Here is a 22,333-nt window from a genome sequence, read left to right on the forward strand (position 1 = left end):
TTTTTTCATTTACCTTTCCTGAAGTAAATTTCAAAGGCAAAAAGATGGGTTTCTATTTTGTTCTTCACCAAATTCTTCAACGGAGTTAAAAACTTAATAGCTTCTTCCAAAGGTGCTTCAACCTAAAATTGGTGGGGGGAAATCTTGCAAAGTTAAAAAAAAATTCAAGGAGATCGAAATACTTACTGGAGATGAACGATTATTCTATTAAATATATGCCAAAGAAAAAGAAAAGAAAAGAAAAAATCCTAGAGCCTCTTAATACCTAATGTCACCAAGCTGAAGAAATAGACTTAGTCACAGCTCAAGTCTACCCCCTTCTTCCTTTTAAGTGATAACTGTCTTTCATTACTATTAGGAATAAGTAGTATGATAAGGGAAAATTTGTAAATCCTTTAGCACTATTTTTGGTCCTGCAGTATAGTGACTTACAATGTGACTAGAGTTTAATATCCTATTACTAAGTACATCACGTAAAACAATGCATAAAACACAATACACTGTATCATGGTTTTACTGAATATCTTGCACCAATATCCATTATCTACTGGAAAAAAATGATAAAGCCCAAAGATAACTGGCTCTTTTTAGGAGTGAAAGTTGTGTCAAATACACCAATCAGTGAGCTGATATCAGGTGTGAATTTAAGAGGCCCTCATAATAGTAGTAGTAGTAGTAGTAGTAGTAGTAGTAGTAGTAATAATAATAATAATAATACCACCTTACTCGGAACATCTTACATCCTCCGACGATACCTTAACAGTTCCTAGGTCCTTGGTTAGGACTCGAGCTGCTGAGCTATTAACCAGCCTCAAAGGCTGTAAATCTCACGAAAGATTAACTAATAATAATAATAATAATAATAATAATAATAATAATAATAATGATGATGATGATAATGGTTGGTTGCCACCATCATTTATAGGATAGTTTATCCTATTATAGGATTTCCACAAATGTGTAACAGATGAGAAGATTTATAATATTTATAACATATACTATTTTCTCTCATATTATCAGCATTGTGCATATACAGTGCAAACGTTAGTGTTTCTCTCTCCAGTAAATTATATAGCTGTAAGAATAGAGATTACTTTTATAAAAAACAATCAAATCACATAGATATTACAATACTATGTTTAGGCCCAGGAAAGAACCAAAGTTTGGTTGGGAAAGCATTAGCTGTTTAAGTACTCCAGAGAATTAACGTCCATCATGCCAGTTCACACTGAGGCCATTAATAAAAATGTCTATCTTAACAATCTGAAAGAGGCAGAAAAGTGAAATCAATCCTGTTTAGATTTCTATTGGCTTTCAATACATTCTCTTTCAAAAATTAAAATGAAAAAGCAGGCTAGTGGAAGGCAAGTCCTTACCCTTCTAATCTTCTGACAATCTGACTCTTGCCCCAAACATAGGGGTAGGTTGAGGCTGGAGCCCAGTGATTGTGATGATTTTATGTACTGGGGAATATTGTTTTAGTGTTATTGGGGTGGGGGGGGGGAGACGTTGATTTTTACTACTTCTTTTATGTTTTTATTGTTCTTGTGAGCTGCCCAGAGTTAAGGTACATTGATCGGCAGCCATGTAAGATTCATAAATAAATAAACAATTAACTGACAAGAGCTTGTTAGGTGTTCTCAAAGTTCTCTCTTGTTATAATAATTATTTAACACACGGGTATCTTTCTTCTTCCATGTTACTTCAAGCCCATGTTGGGAGAAAAAAAAAAAAGCAAAATGTGATGACCCAAAAATTTCAAGATGACATTATTTTCATTGCCATAGCAAGTACTGTAGTAAGAAGCTTCCAGCTGAAGATATTTCACCATTCTACCAACTATTGTTCTATTCTTGGAAGCCAACATTCTAGTGTTGGATTATCAATCTGCAAGATCAATGAAAAATAAATCTATCTTCTAAACAGAAAGTTTCTTAACTCTCCAAAATGAAGTATGTAATTACAAATTAATTATGGTATAATTGTTTTAAAAATTAGCAAGTTCTTTTAAAAATTGCATATATCTAATCATCTGACAAGTCAAAGAAATGACTCTGTCTTGAACCATTATTCAAAGAAACTCAGTAGCTTCTGTTAAATATAGCATGCTATTAGAAGGTAAGTCTATCTTTTTGTCTTGAGGTCCCACAGTCCTTTATTTCAACCTCAATATAAAAATATAAAAATTAGTGAAGGACAAACTTTGGCCTATCCTTATATTGGCCAAATATTTTTATATGAATATTCAGAACTGCTACTCTTCAGTTAATAACTTAACTTGTTAAGTATCTCAGTAATACTAGAAAACTATATCAGATTCTACAAAATCTCCGATATGCCTTGCTGCAAAACCATGTGTCAAGATATATACTGAAATTATTAACTCTAGCTGAGTGGCCATTCAAAAGTTTATTGAAGAGTCGCTCTTAAAATGAAATATATTGCGAAGTAATATTTTTAGTATAGTGAAACTTTAATTTAGCAGATACAGATACAACAAAACAAATTTGCAGTACTGGTCTGCGAACCGGAGATTGGGGACTTCTCATGTAAATCACTGCAATGACTCACTTTCATATTTAACAGATATCTGCAAATAACCCATAATTAGTTTTTAACATGAGATTTAGATAGAGCTGTATAGAAACACATGTGAAGCCATTTAATATACTGTAATCTGATACCTTTGCCAATTTCTCAGGAATAAGCTCTTCCTTTGGCCCTCCAATCTCTTCATCATCATCATCTTTTTTCTTTTTCTGATTTCGTTGCTGCTTCTCTTTTTCAGCATTCTTTTTTTCTTCTTCCAGTTGAGCTTTTTTCTGAGCTCTCCTCTGTTTATTGCGTAGCTTCTTTAACTCTTTATCAGACATATTTGCTTTGTAGAAAAACACATTTGGTTGTATATTAGAAAACCCACTTTTTATTTCATTTTCAAATTAAGCATCTATAAGTTTTCTAGTTCTATTTTTTCTAGCTCAAAATTAAGTGACTTCTAAGTCCATAAAACAAACTCCCTAATTTGATCTTCTCCAAAGCATTTATATTGTTGCCCTCTAGTGTCAAGACTCTGAGAGAAGAATGGTTCTGCCTATAATGAAGGAAGCAAAAATAGACCTCTTTTTCTAGAAGTCATTATAGAACTCAACATTGTATTATAGTGGTTCTCCTTCTTTCTCTTAATTAATTTCAGTCAGTTTTCACTGAGGAGGGAGGGTTGGCAGAGCAAGCCCAGGGCCTCTACTGTATGTAATTCCATGGAACTCTTGACCTCCTGTTTAATATTTACATGACCCCCGTGGGCAAGGTTATCAGTCAAGTCGGGTATCATGAGTAGGCTGATGATGACCCCAGACAATTGATGTTAACTATTCTTAAAATAAAGTGGTTGTGAATATTTGTAACAAGTCCAGAGATTTTCCATCTTTAGTCCTGAATGGGGCTTATTTCCTTATTAGAGATCAGTGCACAATTTGGGTTTTCTTTTGGATTTGCAGCTCCTACTCAAGGAGCAAGTGGCAGCTGTAGCTGGGATAGCACTTCCACAGATTCATCTTCTACACCATCTGGACCTGTTCCTAGCCTATGAGGCCTTTTAGACAGTCATCCCTTGATCACTTCATAGATGAACTACTGCAATATATTCTACATGGGGCTGGTCTTCAACAGCAGTTATGCAAAAGCATAAGCAGTTGAGGGGATGCTATAACATGCTTACATAATGCATCTATTTCATAAGCTGTACTGATTATCAGTTGGCTTCCAGGTGTAATTCAAAGTGTAGTTATTACCTATAAAGCCTTTTGTTGCATAGGGCCTGCCCATTCCGTACAACTGGATGAACTTGCCATGTTTTGGGGGTCTATTTAATGCTTTCTTCTACTTAATAAATAATAGAATAATATAATGGGAAATAAGAAGAAACTCTTCTTTGTTGCAGAGAATGAACAGCGCTCCCATCCTGCTAAAAAGATTTCTATAGCTGCCTACCCTTTAAAAGGCCCCTAAAAACCTGTCTCTTGCTCCAGGATTTGGGGTAGGATAGTAGCATGCTTCTTATAGGAATGTTTTATGTCCAGTTGGTTTTATTGCTTTTTTTGACATCTTAAAACATTTTGTTATATTGTTCTGAATCTGTTTTATTACTGTATATCATCCAGGGTCATTATGAAGTTAGAAACGTTAGACCTTAGAAATTTAATAAATTTACGAATTTCTACTTTTAAGCTTTGTGCTGTCACATCAACTAAAGTGCTATTTTATGAATGTTTGCTCTGAGCTGTCCAGTATAGTAGTGCAATTCTTGAAAATGTTATATGTATAGTTTTTGAGAGTTTATAGCTGATTTGAAAAACAATGAAGTATACGGTTTTTAAGAATACAGGTTGTCCTCGACTTCATTTAATGACTGTTCAAAATTACAACGGCATTGAAAAAAAGTGACTTATGAACATTTTTCACACTTATGAACGTTGAAGCATCACCATGGTCACATGATCAAAATTAAAATGCTTGGCAACTGACTCATATTAATGATTAGAGTTATCCTGGGGTCACATGATCACCTTTTGTGGCCTTTGCTACAAGCAAAGTCAACTGGGAAACCAGGTTCAATTTACAATTGTGTCACTAACTTAACAATGCCCAGTGATTCACTTTACAACTGTGGCAAGAAAGGTCCTAAAATGGAGCAAAACTCACTAACAAATGTTTCGTTTAACAACATAAATTTTGGGCTCAATTGTGGTTGTAAGTCGAGGACTACCTGTATTGTATTCAACAATTTTGCCTCTTAAAACACCAGCAATAGCAATCCGAAAATGTTATGCAACATACATGCAGAAGAGGCTGTATGTTTATACCTGTATCAGTTTCATGTTCTTTATTTTCATCCGTCAGAGGGTTATCATGGAGCTTCAAGTATATTTCTATGGCAATTCTTGCAGCTTTAAAATAAAATGGGTGCTGTCGAAGTACATCTTCTAGTTTTAACAAGTCTACATATGACCGAAGTGTAATTTTCCTCATACAGTATGTGTGGAAGTCAAACTGGTCATCTGTGATTTCTACAAAATGCTAACATAATATGTAATTATCTAGCAAGCATCCAATATGACAATAGTACACACTTAACTTAGAAATGACTACTGAGGTTTTAAAACTGAATTTAGCACCATAAAGATGGATGCTGTTAATACAAGCACACATAAGCAACAGCACCCAAAGTTTAGCATTTAACACAGAAACAGATAAGCATCAGATCCAGTCCTTGAAATTTGTAGTTTAGAAGGATATCAGATAGCATAGAAGGACAGAAGTCTCTGCCTAAAAGTTAAACCCACCAGTCAAGTCATGAGGGCCAAGACCAAGTTTTAAAAATTGGCATGGCAATTATGAGAGGATACACATAGTTACAGACCATTCAAAGTTACAATGGTGCTGAAAAAATAACTTTATGGCCCATTTATGACAATTTATAATCTTTTCAGTGTCCTTCATGATATAGATAGATAGATAGATAATTTTATTTCTATACCGCCCCTCTCCCGAAGGACTCGGGGTGGTGCACAGCCAAGTAAAAAACACAATACAAATCCCAATTAAATTTAAAAATTATTAAAATTATTACATTTACGGCCAAGATTCGTTAAAAACCCCAAAATTTAAAACTCCAAATTTAAAACTCCTTTACAAAGATAGCCCTGCCTGTCGGAAGAGCAGGGTCTTGAGGGCACAGCGAAAAACTCGGAGGTCAGAGATTGTGCGTATTTCCGGGGGCAGTTCGTTCCAAAGGGCAGGAGCTCCCACAGAGAAGGCTCTCCCCCGGGTGTCGCCAGCCGACATAGTTTGGCTGATGGCACCCTGAGGAGTCCCTCTCTGTGGGAGTGAACTGGTCGGTGGGAGGCTATCGGTGGCAGAAGGCGGTCTCGTAAGTACCGAGGTCCTGAGCCATGGAGTGCTTTAAAGGTGGTAACCAACACCTTGAATCGCACCCGGAAGACCACTGGGAGCCAGTGCAGCTCGCGCAGGAGAGGTGTTACATGAGCGCAACGGGTTGCACCCATAATCACCCGCACGGCTGCATTCTGGACCGGCTGCATTCTGGATATGATAGTCATTACAGTGAATATATCTTGTATGTGCCTGACCTGTGTTCCCACCCTCACCCTCACCCCCATGCAGAGCAGATTGATTGGAGAGAAACTTTTTGCAAGAAAGTAACTGTTTGCTCTTCTAAACATTGAAAACACTGAAACCGCACTAGAAGCCTAGGTCTGGGAGCCATAAGTGCACCACACAGTTCATAGTACTGTCCTGGAGTCCCTTTCACTTCAATCTGTCTACTCTGGGAGGAAGGAGAAAAGCAAATTTGTCCATCCTTTGTCTGCCCCTTTCCTTCTCCTGGAGAATCACACTGCTCTCAATCCATAAACAGTTTACTCTCTTGAAATCTTTCTCTCCAATCTCTCTGCTTTACAGGGGTGTTGTGGAAGAAAAACAGTAAGCAACTTTGGTAGACAATTTCTCTTTTGTCTGAGTCTTCCCACTCCTGCAGAGCAGAAAAACTGGGGAAGGATTTCAAGCGAGTAAGCTGGTTGTTTTTCAAAAATCCATGTGATTTGTGTTAGCAGTCTAGGGCTGGAAAGCGCATGTTGCCAAATGACTCATAGTAATCACTTGAAATCTCCTTCTCTCCAATCTCTACTCTGCAGTCAGAGGAGGAGGAAAGGAGAGACTGCCTACAGAATTTTTCTCTCCACACCCCTACAGGGCTTGGTAGAATTTAGATAGAGAAACACAGAAATATGTGATCTTACAAAACAACAACAACAACAAAAAACAACAACAAAAACGTATTCCCCATTATTAAATAATATCAATGAAAACAAAAATATACCATGTAACACAAATAAGCCCTTGTAACTAAAATACTGTCTCAAACCTTATCTCTGACAAATAAGACAATAAGTATTAATGTGAAGCCATTAAATACATACTCTCTCAATTTCATGACATTTTTTAAGTGCTTCTCCAAATTTATTCATTGTTTTATAAGCTTGGGCATATTCTGTCTGGAACCACATACACTGCATTTCATTCAGGTTTTCCACAGCTGATGTTCCTTCCTAAAAAGAAAAAAATAGAAATGTCAGGCATGACCCTTTGCTACTATAATTTGCTTATATTAAAAAAGGAAACTCTGGAGATCATTATTTTTTATTCTGAAGATGATGATTATGAGCAGCTCTTAGCACAAGAAAAATATGCTGCTGTGAAATGGAGCCATATACACCCATAGAACCAAATGCAAAAGATTCAGAATTCTATATGTTTCATTCCCATTAGCAGCTGAGAGCAGAGGTATTTCCTCATAAAAACATCAGACATAGATTGATCAGGCAAGAAGTGGCTGCAACTAACAAAGAACGTTGCTTTGTGAAAATGCAATGTTAACAGCTCTTAAAAAATTAATTCCATACTGGAATAGAAAATAGAAAGCCAAATAATGTCACAAGCAACCAAAACTTGGAAATGACTGCAGCAACCTCTTAAGTGAAAAGAGTACATCTGGAGTTCTTAGCTTAGAAAAATATAAGGGAAGATCATAGACATAATATGATCCAAGAAACCCCACAATTGGTCTCCCCCAGACACTGGATTATATGGAAAAGTCACAAGAGATATTAAAATTACTTTTTTTTTAACAAAGCATGGAACATATGATGTGCACTATTGCAAGATGTACTGATATGAAACTAGTTGAATGACTTTAAAAGTGGATTAGAAATTCATGGAGATAAAATGCTACATATGGAGCATTTTAATCGCCCATCTCCCTCCCTCATAGAGGGGCTCATACATTTCTCAAAACTTATTGCTGGGCAATAAGAGCAAAAGGGTTTAATGATTCATATTTTGCCCGGGTACTTCCACTGCTATAGAAATAGAAGATGAAATTAAATAGCTCTAATATAAAATAAAATAATTGACAGACTAGAACAGTCCTTTTCATGTTTATATCAGGTTTTAGCATCCAAAAAATACTTTAAAAGACAATAATGCACAGTACTGCCCAACGTAATGGTTGACACTCTAATTGCCATGTATAACAGTAAAAAAATATGAGCTGAACAAACCCTTGTAAATTTAGAACACATTTCTTCAGCTTCTTTTATCAAGCTGGCTTTTAACATGTACTTTGCACATTTGGAGTTGATAAATCTATCTGCTGTGTCCAGTGCCTGAGCCTCATCCATCCACCTTGCAGCTTCTTTTATGTTTCCAGCATGCTTAAATGACAGGAGGGAAACAAGTTAGATATATGACATTAACTACAGTTTGGCACATCATTTTTTTATATGTTATAAAAATGTCAGGAGAAAAAAGATAGTGACAATATTATGTCACCTCATAAATTATTCTTTCGAAAATTAAGCATAAAATGTATTTACTCAAAAGCAAGTCCTATAGTTCAAAACATGATTTACTCCCTAGCAAATATACATAATTTGTAACCTGAATAATTTTAGAAACATTTTCTTTATAATTTTGTAATTCTTCACAAATATTGTTTAAGTTCTCTAAAATGTAAAGTTACAAAGGTAGCTGATTTCCAACACAATGGTATAACAACGAACATTTACCTTATAGATTTTAGCTTTCACAAGGAACAGTTCTATCAAGGTAGGTGTGCTTTCTATTGCAGCATTTATATAGTCTAGAGCTATGGATGGCTGCCCAATTTTGTCATAATGCTGTGCCAAGTAGTACTGGACCCAGAGTAAAGTAGTTGGAGGTTCTTCTTTACCATCATCTATTTGGACAAAATGTTACAGTTTTTTTAAACTGAGCTGTATAACTAATATTGTTTATGATCACTTATAAAAGTATGAGGTGATTACATAAAGTTAACTAAACAAGACATATTCTATTTTCTCTTTGAATAATATTTCATGGAAAATGTGCTGTATATTTCTGCTGATTTTATATTTCATGAAAAGTATATATCAAAACTTATTTTAATATAATTTGGGAAAACACTTCAAGGCCGCAGCTACTAAAATGAAAATGGAGACCAGATCTGACCATCTGAGTGATTAGTTCATCTATGGCTAAAATAATATTGATAATCCAAACTTGCCCCAACCATCTTATACAAGGGTACCAGATAGAACATATCCTACATTCAAGTTAATCCTGGCCCTGAATATATCTGCAGTTTATGGGAATAAGCAATGGAAATGAGGAGATCAAAATTACACATTATAACTGCAAAAACTGCTTGATGATCCAAATCAGCACGAGTATTTTCTTCATGAAATAGTGATTATTGTCAATAAGAATACCAAAGTGCCATAGTACTTACCATTTGGGTTAAACAGCCTGCAACCTTTCAGAGAAGTTTCATAACCCACCACCAGTTCCTCTATGATTGCCACCTATGTGTAAAAAAAATAAATATATACATTTTAGTTCAATGGATTGTAGAACAAATGCATTCTTTATTCATTAGAAATCTAAAAACAAATATGATTCTTAATGTATTTGTGTCACAATGTGATGGGGTTCATTTTTGGACCACGTGTGTATTAAGTAAAGGTGGCAATGGACAGTAACACACAACTGGGAACTTTTTACTCTTTCTTTACTATATACAAAAGATATTTACAACAGGGTGAATAATGCTACTTCTTATGCTCCCTACTAGCAACTTTTCCCCCTCTACTTCTCCTGCTTCCTTTTCTTAATGTTCCCTCTTCCCTTTCTAGACTTGATAAGAGACAGAAAGGAAACAAAAGGGCTGGGATTCCTGGAATGTGCTCATCATTGCTTGATTCTCTTTCCGGCTCAACTGAATCCCCATCTGCTTCTGCGTTGCAGGAAGAACACTTTTTTGAGTCTTCTGCCCAGTGTTTCCCCAATACCAGGGTTACTGTTCTGGCAGCCAATTTCCCTTTCTATCCTCTCTGGTCCTTAATGATCTGAAATCTTGGGTGGAGTTCATCCCACTTGGTCTTCTTACATCAAACAGGACATTTGTCCTGTTCACCTCACTCCATCTTCCATCTCTTCTCCAGTATCTCCTTCCAGTCCAGCAACAAACTTTGACTCTTTATTCTTCTCCTTCTCTCTCCAGTTTTGGGTTATTCTGGAACACATTCACAGCAACTGAGAAGGTAGGTGTTCTCCCAGGGTCTAGTTCCCAATACCTATATACCTCAGTCTACCAATGGGACTTCTCATGCAGAAGCCACCCACAAAATCCTGGCTAGTAGCCAGGTCAATTAAACAGGCCTCCTGGCAGCTGGCTCTCAAGACCACAACTGAGCTGGGGTTTTTTTTCTCCTTTTCTTTACTCCCTTGTCTGGCTCACACCAGCAAAACTGCAGCCATGACAGACCTCAAAATCCATTCTCTACAATCTGTTTATATCTTGTCTCTCTGTCTATCCATTCAGTCATCTATTTATCTCAGGTCTATCAAACATTGCAGGTAATTCTTGTTTAGTGACTGCAATGGATTCCAACATTTCAGTCATTAACCAAACTGGCTGCTAAGTGAATATGTGACTGACAGATACAGAGATAGTGTGAAGATGACTAGTTGTTGCAGTTTCATTCAGATAAGTTGTTTCTTGCAATGTCCTGTGCCTGACTATTTCCCCCTCCTTTTTCTGCCCTCTAGCAAGGCAGAGATTGCACAAACAATCAAACAAACAAACAAAGGATCCTCCCATCAGAAGCCCGGTTCAGCCCTGGCCCATTGCAGGCTGAAATGGAGCCTCCGTGGGCAGGATCCGAGTCTCCAGGGGCTCCATTTCAGCCTGCAATGGGCCAGGGGAGGGGCGAACGGAGCATCGGTGGGCCAGATTCGCCCCTCAGAAGCTTCATTTTGGCCAGCAACCTGCCGTGTGAGGCCTGAGGAGGCCCGAACAGAACTGCAGAGGGGCACACAAGGCTGGAGAGGAGACTGCTTGCTAGATCTTCACAAGGTAAGTGACCCGGTGTGGCAGTTGGGGGGGGGAAGAAAGCAATTAGGGGGAGAATGAGGTATTTCAGTGGGGTGGGGAGGCCTTGGTGGTCTTAAGATGTTCCATCAGTAGGCCGCCCCATGGCCTTCCCTACCCTGAAATACCTCATGTCACTTAACGAGCCTCGCATTCGATTAGCAAATGCGTGGGCTAAAGGAGGGAGTGATCCCGTTCAAGGTACCAGATTCTCTCCATCAATGGAATTGGCAGGCTCCATTACATTCGTAACTCGAAGACTACCTGTACAGTGGGCATACTGTTGGGTTGAAAATTGTATTAGGAAACAGTCCATTCATTAAAATACATGCACAAACCTTTTCTTTATCCTTGTATAGCGACCGTAATGTATTGAAAACTGGCGGGCAGCCTTTGCTGAAATTCATCCTCAGAAATTTGTCCAAACACTCCTTGAACTTGTCACCTAAAGAAAAATATGTGTGAATTCTGCTGCAAGCATGTTGCTTCAAACCAAACAAATGCTTATTCTTCTCCAATGATAAACACTAAGAATTAGATGTATTGAATTAGAATTCTATACCATTCTATATCTGGCTAGCATAGCTGGCTTGGTATTTTATAATGTCTATGCCAGGTTAAATAAAACATTTCTGACATTTTAGAAATGAAGATAATGATAAAAGATATAATACCAAAGTAATCCTCTCTGCCTCTTTTACAGATAGGTTGAAGTATCCAAACAAAACTTACCCGATAAAAAGTTTAATGGCAGTCGTCTTGGAACTAGTCCCCTTGGGTATTTAGTCCAGGCCTCTTCATAGATTTTGAACCTCTCTAACATATTAGCTAGGGTAACAAAATCATGTTGTTATACTCACATCCAACCTAAGCTGCCAATCAAATCTTACATTAACTGCCACAGATTTTAAAATATAACAGAAGCTATAGAATCAAAACAGAATTAATTTGGCTAAATATCAAAGTGACAATTCTAGAGTACCCTTCAGCATGACTAGGACTTTGGCAAAATGATCATTTTGTTTCTTAAACAGCAGTCCCTCGGGCCAAATTGTAAGCAAAATTTTAAAAGCTGGATCCTATGCATTTGAACCAATTGTCGCAGCAATATCATATTAAGCAAAACATTGTTCTTATTGATCACAGACATGCCACCTGCCTACCTTTCATTGGCTTGTTACCCCAGTTTTCCTATATCCCCTACTTTGTTACACAAGTCAAGCTAGCTTTCTCTCTCTTTTTAAAAATCACGCACACACAGATGTACACCTAACAACCAAAAAATATGATAAAGTTCAACCAAAGGTATATTTGCAAAGGTGAATGATATTTGTAGAATCTAAAAGTGTCTCTGTAAAATGTTAATACAGAACTACCTCAATCTTTTATTAAACCTGAGAGACATGAAAGGAGCCTCCTTGAAGATTGCATTACTTTTGGCCAGGCCTGTCAAACTGGTGGCCCACGGGCCGGATGCATCATGTGGGCCAACCCACCCCGGCTCCGCAAACACAAAAAACGTTGCGATATCTCACGTGAAGCCATCAAGTTTGACATCTGTGCTTTTGGCAAACAGGTGTTCCTGGCAAAGGTGTTATCACCAGCAAATCCTTTCAATCCACAAGCACCCTTTGGATAGCTTTGTAGGTGCTTCTGACATGCATACACCTAGCTATATAAGCCAGATATGATTCCATCTTCTCATTTTTAGTACAATATTTTGATATATTTTTACAATGTGCTTAGGTTCTTAATATTCTATTATGTACCTTGGAGTAATAAATGTAGATAAAAGAAATGAAAAAAGTGGATATTCTATTAGTATTCATTATGGTTTCAAGTTTTACTGTTTTAAGCATTGTAATTACTTGCCTTTTCTTCAAAATTAAATGCAATGAGTAAATACTAAAATGTATAAAATGAAGGAAGAGCTTACATCAAGGAATTTGCTTTACAATAATAGACTTGGTCTAAAGGTAAATTACTTATTAGCTTTTTCATCCACTATCAAAACAAGTCATGATTGCTCTGTTTCATTTTGGATTCTGCGGGCATTCAGGGAGCTAACCACTGCCCAAAGCCTGAGAGCTGGCATAGCTGCTGGAAGGGAGGGAGTATTCCTAAATATTTTAATCTCATTTGTTTTGACCAGATTTGTCTGCCAGAGCCAAATCTATTTCCCAGTATCACTGTGACACCTGATTGTTTCTATAAATGACGATGTAACATGCCATTTAAAAACCTTTAAAAGGATATCTTTACATGGAATGTTTCAGTCCAGCATCAAAGCAGAGAAAACTGTCAGGAATTCTTGGTATCTTACTACTCACTTGCAAGAAATGAAATTGTGGTTGAGGTAAGAACCCAAGGTTTCTAGGATAGAGAGAACTGCTCTGAAAACATAGATCATCTGTATCCCAAGGTATTTTGCTTTGGAAAGGCACAGAAAATCCCTCTAATTTAATTTTGAGGATACAAAACAAATAGGGGGCAACTCTTTTAAAGATATATAGTTTCATCTTTGTCTAAATAAACACTAATCTAGCAGAATTATCCCTGAGATATGGTTTACCTTATGTCAGTAAACTATCAATTCTGAATAAGTTAAACATCTGTAGACCAGTATGAAACTTAATACCATCCTCTAATCATTCTGGGCATATCCGTCAGGATGGCAACTAACTTTGGCTATGATTTCCCATCGCTCCACTTTTAATTAGCAGATGAGATGACATGAAGCTTAAACACCTCTGCCTCTTCCACGTCTTATCCTGACTCTTCCACGTGAGTAACTATAAACTGCTTTATAGAAATGCCTCCATATACAATACTACTAGAGGATGTGGCCTTGTTCTCATGTCACCTTGAAGTGGCTCTAAGGTGCAACCTTTAGCAGTGTTATATCAGGTTTTCTGCCATATCCACAATAGTGATATTTTTACTGAAGTATTTTCCAACTAGAATCACCTTTGATTCAAACTCAAATAAAAAAGTAACGTGTAAGTTTGAGGCTTGTTTTCATTGCTATTTATTAGGATTAGTCGATCCACCCTTGAAATAAATAGCTGACATTTATGTCAAACTCCGCATTTTGGAATGCAAAAGGGCACATATAACTGCATCCCTTTTTAAAATTTATTTCTTAAATTTATTTGCCATCTATCTTGCTATGGAACTATTCGACAGCTTATAATAATGAAAAGGAATGAATGAAAAGCGTATAAACAAAATGGAAGTAAAATAATAGAATAAAATAAACAATAAAAACAATAATACATCAATACAATAACAAACTTTTCATCATATTTCATATTTTTCCAGATCACAACACTATAAGAATCTGCACTGCCATGCTCCCAGGAGACAGGTAAATATGTATTCCAATTCATATGAACCTCATTCATTATAGTCAATATTTTTTTCAAACTTTATAATTTTTCAAATTGTGAAAAAATAGTAACACGTTTTATTTTTACTTATTCTGAATTTTTTACATATAAAAAAAATATTCACACCTATATAAACTAAAGCTTATCATTACCTGGTTTAAGTGCTTTTTCTAAACCTTTATAATAAGCCCAATTTTCAGGATTTCTTTCTTGCAATCCTCTATAAATCTCAGCTGCCTCTTCCAGCCTGCAGAGTTGTAACAGAAGTTCTCCTGTTAAAAATGCAGAGTTATCAATCAACCATGATAGAGTATTGTTAATATTTACCAATGTAATCAATGTTCTCTTTCCATATAATCCACATCTCAGGGTTGTTGTTGTATGATAAAATAGGAAAAGGAAACATTATGTATGCTACCTTGAGCTCTTGAATGAAACAGAAAAAAAATCTAACAAATATAAGCATCAGTGTTTTTCTTTTAAAAAATTCAAAATGTTAATGGTTAACATTTCACTGAACTTTCCAAAAACTACCCGGTATCACATAGTAGCTGGGATGTTTTCTAGTTTTACATTCACTACGGTATCTAATTTAGTAAAGTTAAGTTTAATCAACAGCAATCACACCTCCGCTTAGGGGATGTTCACCATATAAAATAGGAACAAGACAATTTTCACCAATTTCTTGTTCTTATGTAACTGTATACAATAGACTAAATGTGTCACTGCGTTTTTGTATTTACCAGCAGAGCTCATTATTTCTGGACTATCAGACTTTCCGTAGCATGCCAAGAATTGTTATCAGTAAGCTAAACTGCGCATGCGTCTCCACCCACATTCCTTTCTTCGACTTCACTCTTTCCTTTGTTCTCTTGCCAGAAAGGTCCAGCTGAGAAATAGCCGGCACGAACTTTTTCAAAATGTAACCAATTAGATCAGTTAGTTGTTTTATTTTCTTTATAACAAATAAATGAGTTTTCTTAGACTATATCTTCAGGTTTTGTTTTCTTAAAGTATACTTGCAAGAAAAGGTCTCGATCCGCCCCTTGTAATCAGGTGCGATTATCCCAAAAGCAGAATGGGATTAATCAACGCCCTGACAAAATGTGCCCCAAATTTTAACTCTTTTGGTAAAAGAATGTGCTAAAGAATTCCAGAATGTTTCATTTCTCCTACAAGCCATTCTGAACTCTGTTCTGAAGGTTGTTTCAATATAATCCTTTGCTGTCAAAAAACTGAACCACCCTTCTTAAATCAAAACAGCCAGAAATGTGTGGTCCAGAGACAAAACAGCGTGTTCTGAAATTCTCTGGAATACTTCATTCACGGAAAATTTGGCACATCTATCTGGTATCTTCTTGAAAAACTATCAGAAGGGCAAAAACTATCAATAGTCTAGTAAACCTTGATCTAGTCAACAAATTTTAAAAAAAAAAGCAAAATTTATTGGTCGGAGAACACACTTAAGTTTAGTTCGTCATCCAAATTAAATAACTTGCTGGGGTGTGAGCAGACCTAAGACAAAACTGAATTTAATTATTTATTATAATAATTTCCCATTTCCATTACTTTACAAATTACAACTTGGTAGCAACTTTTGAGGAACTTTGAGTGCACCACTAGATAAAAAGGAAACACCATTCATTTTGAAGAACATTAGGTCCACAGAAATTTATATTAAATAAATGAGTTTTATTCAATTCTTCCACAGCTATAGCAATTACTAAGGGGACAAAAAATCAACTTTGGGCAAAGATAGTGAAAGCCAGGTTAAAAGCATTTAACCAGACATGTCTGTTCCTGTAAATATGTACCAGGAATACAAGGAAAACAAATACTGGAAGTATGGAGGTTAGGAAATTAAGAAAACTGATTGATTGGTAAGACAAATTGAAGGGTCAGGTCCTGTTCAATTTACAGAATACATACTGATGAAATATTACTTAGGAAAATATTACTCAGATTTGAACTACCATACTTTATATTATAATATTTAAATTTGAGAAAGGTGCTTGCCAGCCTCATTCTTTCTAGTTATCAAGCTATTAATAATTTGTCAGAACAATTATTTTTATTACTCATGGAACAGCATATAATCATATCAGTAGCCCTGATTATATGGAGAATTGGTAGTGATTTTATTCCTCAGACATTTAAATAAATCATACCACAAAAACATTTTTATTTGTAAAGAGATTTAGATGCAAGAGAATTTGAATAGCCCAGTTACCTTTAGTTTCCTCAACGGCTAACTTGTCACAGATTTGCTTTTCATAGGTTCCAAGATGATCCAAAGCTTCTTTATAAAGTCCTGCTTCTCGGAGAACTTGATTTTGATACAATAGCAACTCACTATACTCATAGTCTACTTTATCAGGAGAGGTCTACAAAGGCAAGAAAAAATTGTACTACTCATATTCCAAAGGTGCTTTTTTCAAAAGGCAACTGTACTTTGTTTTTCCTTGAACACGTTTTGCTTCTCATCCAAGAAGCTTCTTCAGTTCTTCAGTACTGCTCATATTTTTAATTTCAGTAACACAAATAAGAAATTAACTCACAAATTAACTTCAATCCAATAGGGGATATCTATATTATGTTGAACATATATGTGAGTTGTGCCAGATCTGATCCCCATCCACAAAATAGTCCTGCTTCTTTCTGAATGGGAAGTGGTAAAGTAAAAGCATCTGATACCATTCTTCATTTTCTGCAGATATGCAGATATGTTAATACAGCCTAAAGTTATGTCCAACATTCCTAAATAAGAACTTTTCATTTGATTTTCAGTTGCCTACAGTACTTGGAAATATACAAATTTCTGTCAAAGTAAAACAACAAATTTACAGTTTGATCAACAACTCATTGACTTACATATAAATCTATGTAATACCTGCTGGGTCTTCCTAAATTCCTCCAAAATCTTTGCTGCCATTTCATAGTCTTCCAGCAAATGATAAGCTATAGCATATCCAATCCATGATGCTCTCTGTGCAGGTCTCAGCTGAAGTAACTGATACCTAGTTTCCTGTATAACAATAATAAATATTAAAATCATATTCTAGCCGTCTGTACTGAATTGCACAATATCTATCAGAAATCCATACTGCTGTTGTTAAACGAGTTGTATCAGTTTTTAAAAAAGAATACCTTCTAATTTCACTATGAGTAGTCCTCAGCTTACAAGTTTTTTTTAGTGACCAAAGTTATAATGGCCCTAAAATATGTGACTTATGACCGTTTTCCAGGTACAACCTTTGCAGTATCCCCATGTGATCAAGTTTCAGATGCTTGGCAACTGGTTCGTATTTATGATGGTTGCAGTGTCCCAAGGTACCGTGATCCTCTTTTGTGACCTTCTGACAAGCAAAGTCAATGGGGAAGCCAGATTCATTTAACAATTGGGTTACTAACTTAACTGCAATGATTCACTTAACCACTATGGCAAGAAAGGTTTTAAAATGGGGCAAAACTCATTTAACAAATGTCTCACTTAACAACAGAAATCTTGGGCTCAATTGTGTCATAAGTCGAGGACTATCTGTAATTATTTCAATATTTTTATGTAAGAAAATGGATACAACATTTTGATTTACTTTTTTGACAAGGCAGAGAGCCATTTTGCATTCAGATTTTGTGATGTGGAAAACAGCTGATTATGACTGAGATAAAATTAGAAGTTAGTCAACTGAATTCAGGACTTGAGTCAAAAACAAGAATCAGCATTCAAAAGTTTGGAATTACAATGAGACAAGAGAATAAGGGAATGAAGCTTTCTTTAAAAATGGTATATAATATGTTTACTTTTGTGACAGAACTACTAGATATTTGAAAGCAAAGTTACGTTGCTGTAATAGGATAGGCTTATCCTATCCTCCAATGAATATATACCGGTATTTATGACTTTGTATATGGACATCTTTGTAGATTTGGGAAGAAGATCACTTTAGAACGAGACACTTATTTTTTGAGTTGGGGATAAAATAAGATCCCCATTTGCATGTGAAAGGTAATTAATGCATACACAGTCTCTAGAATGATTAAAGGTGGATGGCAATGCAATTTCCAGGTGGATAACAAGTAGGCAGGCAGGCAGGTAGGTGGCTGCTGCTGGGGTGGGGGAGGAGTTTATGTGCAAAGATAGGTTGAAGAGGGTGTACAAGGGAGAGTCAAGGATAGTGTGTGAAAGTGCAAGGGAGAGTTGGGAGGGACTGCAAGGGGATATGCAAGAGGCATGGGTCAGGAAGGGATGTGAGAGAGGGGTAGGATGCATGAGTGACTGGCCTGATTGCAGAGGATCTTGGGCAGGGTGCGTGGTGGTGGAGATTTACTCCAATGAGTTGCAACTTTTCCTGCCCGCCTCCCACTGATTTTCTGGAGAAGCCAGCAGGGAAGATTGCAAATGCCAATCAAGTGATTACAGGGTGCTGCAACTGTTATTAGTGTAAACCAGTTGTCAAATGTCCATATCACAATCATGTGACCGCTGGGTGCTAGGATAGGCAAAACTCCAAAAATCAATAATAGCCACAATTCTTTCAGCACCATCATAATTTTGAACAACTGCTGAAATAACGGTATAGGCTGAGGACTACTTGTGCAAAAATTGCTTGATTTACGATCATAATTGAGCCCAGAATTTTGGTCTTAAGTCACTGCAATTGTTAAGTGGGTCATCATGTGAACTGAATGAAAAACACCCTACAATGGGTGTTGTTTTTAAAAAAATTCTAAACTCTTTTCTGCTGGAAAATGTCAAAAAATGTCACAAATTGCAGGATGCTGCAACCATTCATGAATGTGAGCCAGTTGCCAAGCACACAAAACTGATCCGTTTGGGGGTACACTGGTATAATTTTAAATCATTTTTTAATTGGGTTAATGATTTTAATTTGGTATTGTATTGTGATTTGTATTGAAGTTGTCATTTTGTAAGCCGCCTTGAGTCCCTAGGGAGAAAGGCGGCATATAAATCGCAATAAATAAATAAATAAATAAAATTCAATCACATGACGTGTGTGTGCATACATAGCAACTGTAACTTTGAGTATAGACTGTAAATAGCTTTTTTGAAGTCCACTGTAATTTTGAAGGTCATTAAGCAACCAGTTGTTATGTTATGTTTATAACAATCAGAGCCCTTAACAAATTATTCTCTGGAATCGGAACATAAGTTCCTTTAATGGAGAAGTAGAAAATGAAGAGGCATTTTTGTGTCAAAGTTCTAATTTTTTTTTCCAGATGCTAAATTATACATACATTTATATAATCAAATCTCATTCTGGATGCTGTAACAGGGTCCTCCTGTCCCACTGAATCAAGAATTCTATCAAAAAAATTTTTTGCATCTTATTTAAATAATAAAGTCACAATTCTGTGAGATGATTGACTATGTAAATATGATTGCTGGATGAGTGGATGAGTAAGTAAATAAATGAGAAAAGCCATTTGTTATGAAACCTATAAAATGTTCTTGAAGCTTACTCTTCACTCACCCTGTAACCTTCTAGATCCCTCATTTGAATTTGTAGCAGTGAAAGGTCCCTCAAGATTTGGAGATTGTCCTTATCCCATTTCAGTGCATTTCTGTAACATTTGATGGCTTCGTCATATTTCTTGTCTGATCTTTGAAGAAGACCATAGACATGCCAGCCTGGATACTCAGTTAAGGACTTACATTTTGAAGAAATTACAAGAAGTGACTGAACTCATTTTCAGCAAAAACAAAGCACAATATAACAAAATATATCTCTATGGAAAAGCCATCTGCTTAGCAAAATAGCAGACACCTGTACTACCTTCTTCCCCTCCCATTTAATATTCCCCCCAGCATCAGTACAGCAACATTTATAAAGGTATAGGGAGGGGGGAGGACAGGAAGACAAGGGAGGAGATGCGTATTTTGGAGCTCTGCAGCTACCAGCAAAGAATAGAATAGAATAGAATAGAATAGAATAGAATAGAATATGAAAGGGGCCTTGGAGGTGTTTTAGTCCAGCCCCCTGCTCAAGCAGAAGACCCTATACCATTTCAGACAAGTGGCTGTTCAGTCTCTTCTTAAAAATCTCCAGTGATGAAGTGCCCACAATTTCTGAAGGCAAATTATTCCACTGGTTAATTGTTGTCACTGTTAGGAAGTTTCTTCTTAATTCCAAGTTGCTTCTCTCCTTGATTAGTTTCCAACCATAATTTCTTGTCCTGCCCTCTAGAGCTTTGGAGAATAATTTGAGCCCATCTTCTTTGCGGCAGCCCCTCAAATATTGGAATACTACTATCATGTCATCCCTAGTTCTTCTTTTCTCTAGACTAGCCAAACCCAAATTCTGCAACCGTTCTTCATATGTTTTAGTCTCCAGGCCTTTAATTGCTTTTCTCTGAACTTTTTCCAAAGCAAAATATAGCAGATGTTGATGCATAACAGTAGCAGTATAGAGCACAGCATATAGGGTAATTGTAATAGAGTAATAGGTTATAGTAATAATAATGGAATAGCAATAGTATATAGTATAAACATTTTGATAATAATAATAGCAATTAAAAAGTAATAATTGTAATAATTATCATATTAATAGTATAGAGATAGCAATATAGCAACCGGCGTCAACTTCCCATCGCCTGGTGCGCTCTCACAGAGAGGGCCTACTCAGGGTGCCGTCGGCTAGACAATGTCGGCTGGTGACCTCCAGGGGTAGAGCCTTCTCTGTGAGCGCCCCCACCCTTTGGAATCAACTTCCATTGGGGCTCCGGTTGGCCTCTGACCTTCGCACCTTCCGCCGTGAATTGAAAACCTGGCTATTTATGATCCCCGGCCTGGACTGATGGGGTAGTATATTTTAAACTTTTTAAAAAACTTTTTAATTTTTTTGTGTATATTTGTTGTTTTTAACAGTCGCTTGATCGATTGTTGTTGTGAGCCGCCCTGAGTCCTTGGAGATAGAGCGGCACGCAAATTTTATAAAATAGATAGATAGATAGATAGATAGATAGATAGATAGATAGATAGATAGATAGAACAGGGGTGTCAAACTCCAGGCCCGGGGGCCGGATCTGGCCCACAGGGTGCTTAGATCTGGCCCATGGGGCTGTCCAGAAAACAATAAAGGACCAGCTTGCAGTGCCTCTGCCAGCGAAAAAAGAACTCGGGAGGGCTGCATGCGCCCCTCCCAAGCTCCGTTTTCACTGGCAGAGGGTTGCAGGAGGCCATCGCAGCTGAAAACAGAGCTTGCAAGGGCTGTGGGCATCACTCCCCAGCTCCATTTTTACTGGCTGAGGGTTACAGGAGTATGTCACAGCTGAAATGGAGCTTGGGAGCCTACTTTATAGTCGCCCCCAACATGAGAGATGTAGAGCTGGCCACGCCCACCCCACCCCCCAAAGTTCAAACACAACCTTGATGCGGCCATCAATGAAATTGAGTTTGATACCCCTGCAATAGAACATAGGAAACTTATGAAAAGAAACCACCTATTCAAGTTCCAGCAGTTTTGTGTTTGTCTTGAGTCTAGGCACTCTATATTATCAGGTGGCAAATGGGAAGCAGTATGATTAGGAATAGGTCAAATCCTATTCCATGGAACTGGGTCAGGACCCTGAAGAGACAGGACCTGTAAAGCAAGAAGGAAATGTCTATAATCAACAATAACATTTTGAGACGCAAAGAAAATTATTCAAAATGATTCCTACATGAATCAAGTTTTTATGTGTGAGTAAAAGAGGGTACATAGAAAAGATCAGAAGGAAGGATAAACGTTCTGTGGGAAATTCAAGAAAGATGCCTTATATTTTAAACAGAAATTGTTACCAGCTATTTCTTCAACACCATTTAGAAAATATCTATTTGTAGAACATTTATAGCCACCCAGAATCATTTCTGATAATTAAATTTACCAGCGTATGAATTTACATTTTTAACACATCTGTTCTGTACCTTTTAAATGGT

At 36.7% G+C, this 22,333-nt stretch overlaps 1 protein-coding gene across 1 annotated transcript in view; it reads right to left on the bottom strand.

Annotated features, from left to right (window-relative positions):
• The window catches only part of NAA15 (N-alpha-acetyltransferase 15, NatA auxiliary subunit), a 42,737-nt gene that overhangs the window by 7,745 nt on the left and 12,659 nt on the right, over positions 1-22,333 (bottom strand). The window contains exons 4-16 of the mRNA XM_034442970.3: positions 19,890-20,047; positions 17,288-17,422; positions 16,628-16,781; positions 14,550-14,669; positions 11,741-11,836; positions 11,347-11,453; positions 9,368-9,440; positions 8,646-8,815; positions 8,139-8,291; positions 6,999-7,127; positions 4,863-5,076; positions 2,685-2,878; positions 14-122 (exon numbers count right to left, since the gene is read on the bottom strand). Coding sequence (XP_034298861.2) covers positions 14-122; positions 2,685-2,878; positions 4,863-5,076; positions 6,999-7,127; positions 8,139-8,291; positions 8,646-8,815; positions 9,368-9,440; positions 11,347-11,453; positions 11,741-11,836; positions 14,550-14,669; positions 16,628-16,781; positions 17,288-17,422; positions 19,890-20,047 — 1,812 coding nt within the window. The remainder of the gene's footprint in view (positions 1-13; positions 123-2,684; positions 2,879-4,862; positions 5,077-6,998; positions 7,128-8,138; positions 8,292-8,645; positions 8,816-9,367; positions 9,441-11,346; positions 11,454-11,740; positions 11,837-14,549; positions 14,670-16,627; positions 16,782-17,287; positions 17,423-19,889; positions 20,048-22,333) is intronic.

Source organism: Pantherophis guttatus, chromosome 8, assembly GCF_059756535.1.
Source record: "Pantherophis guttatus breed Tessera chromosome 8, ASM5975653v1, whole genome shotgun sequence".
NCBI lineage: Eukaryota > Metazoa > Chordata > Lepidosauria > Squamata > Colubridae > Pantherophis > Pantherophis guttatus.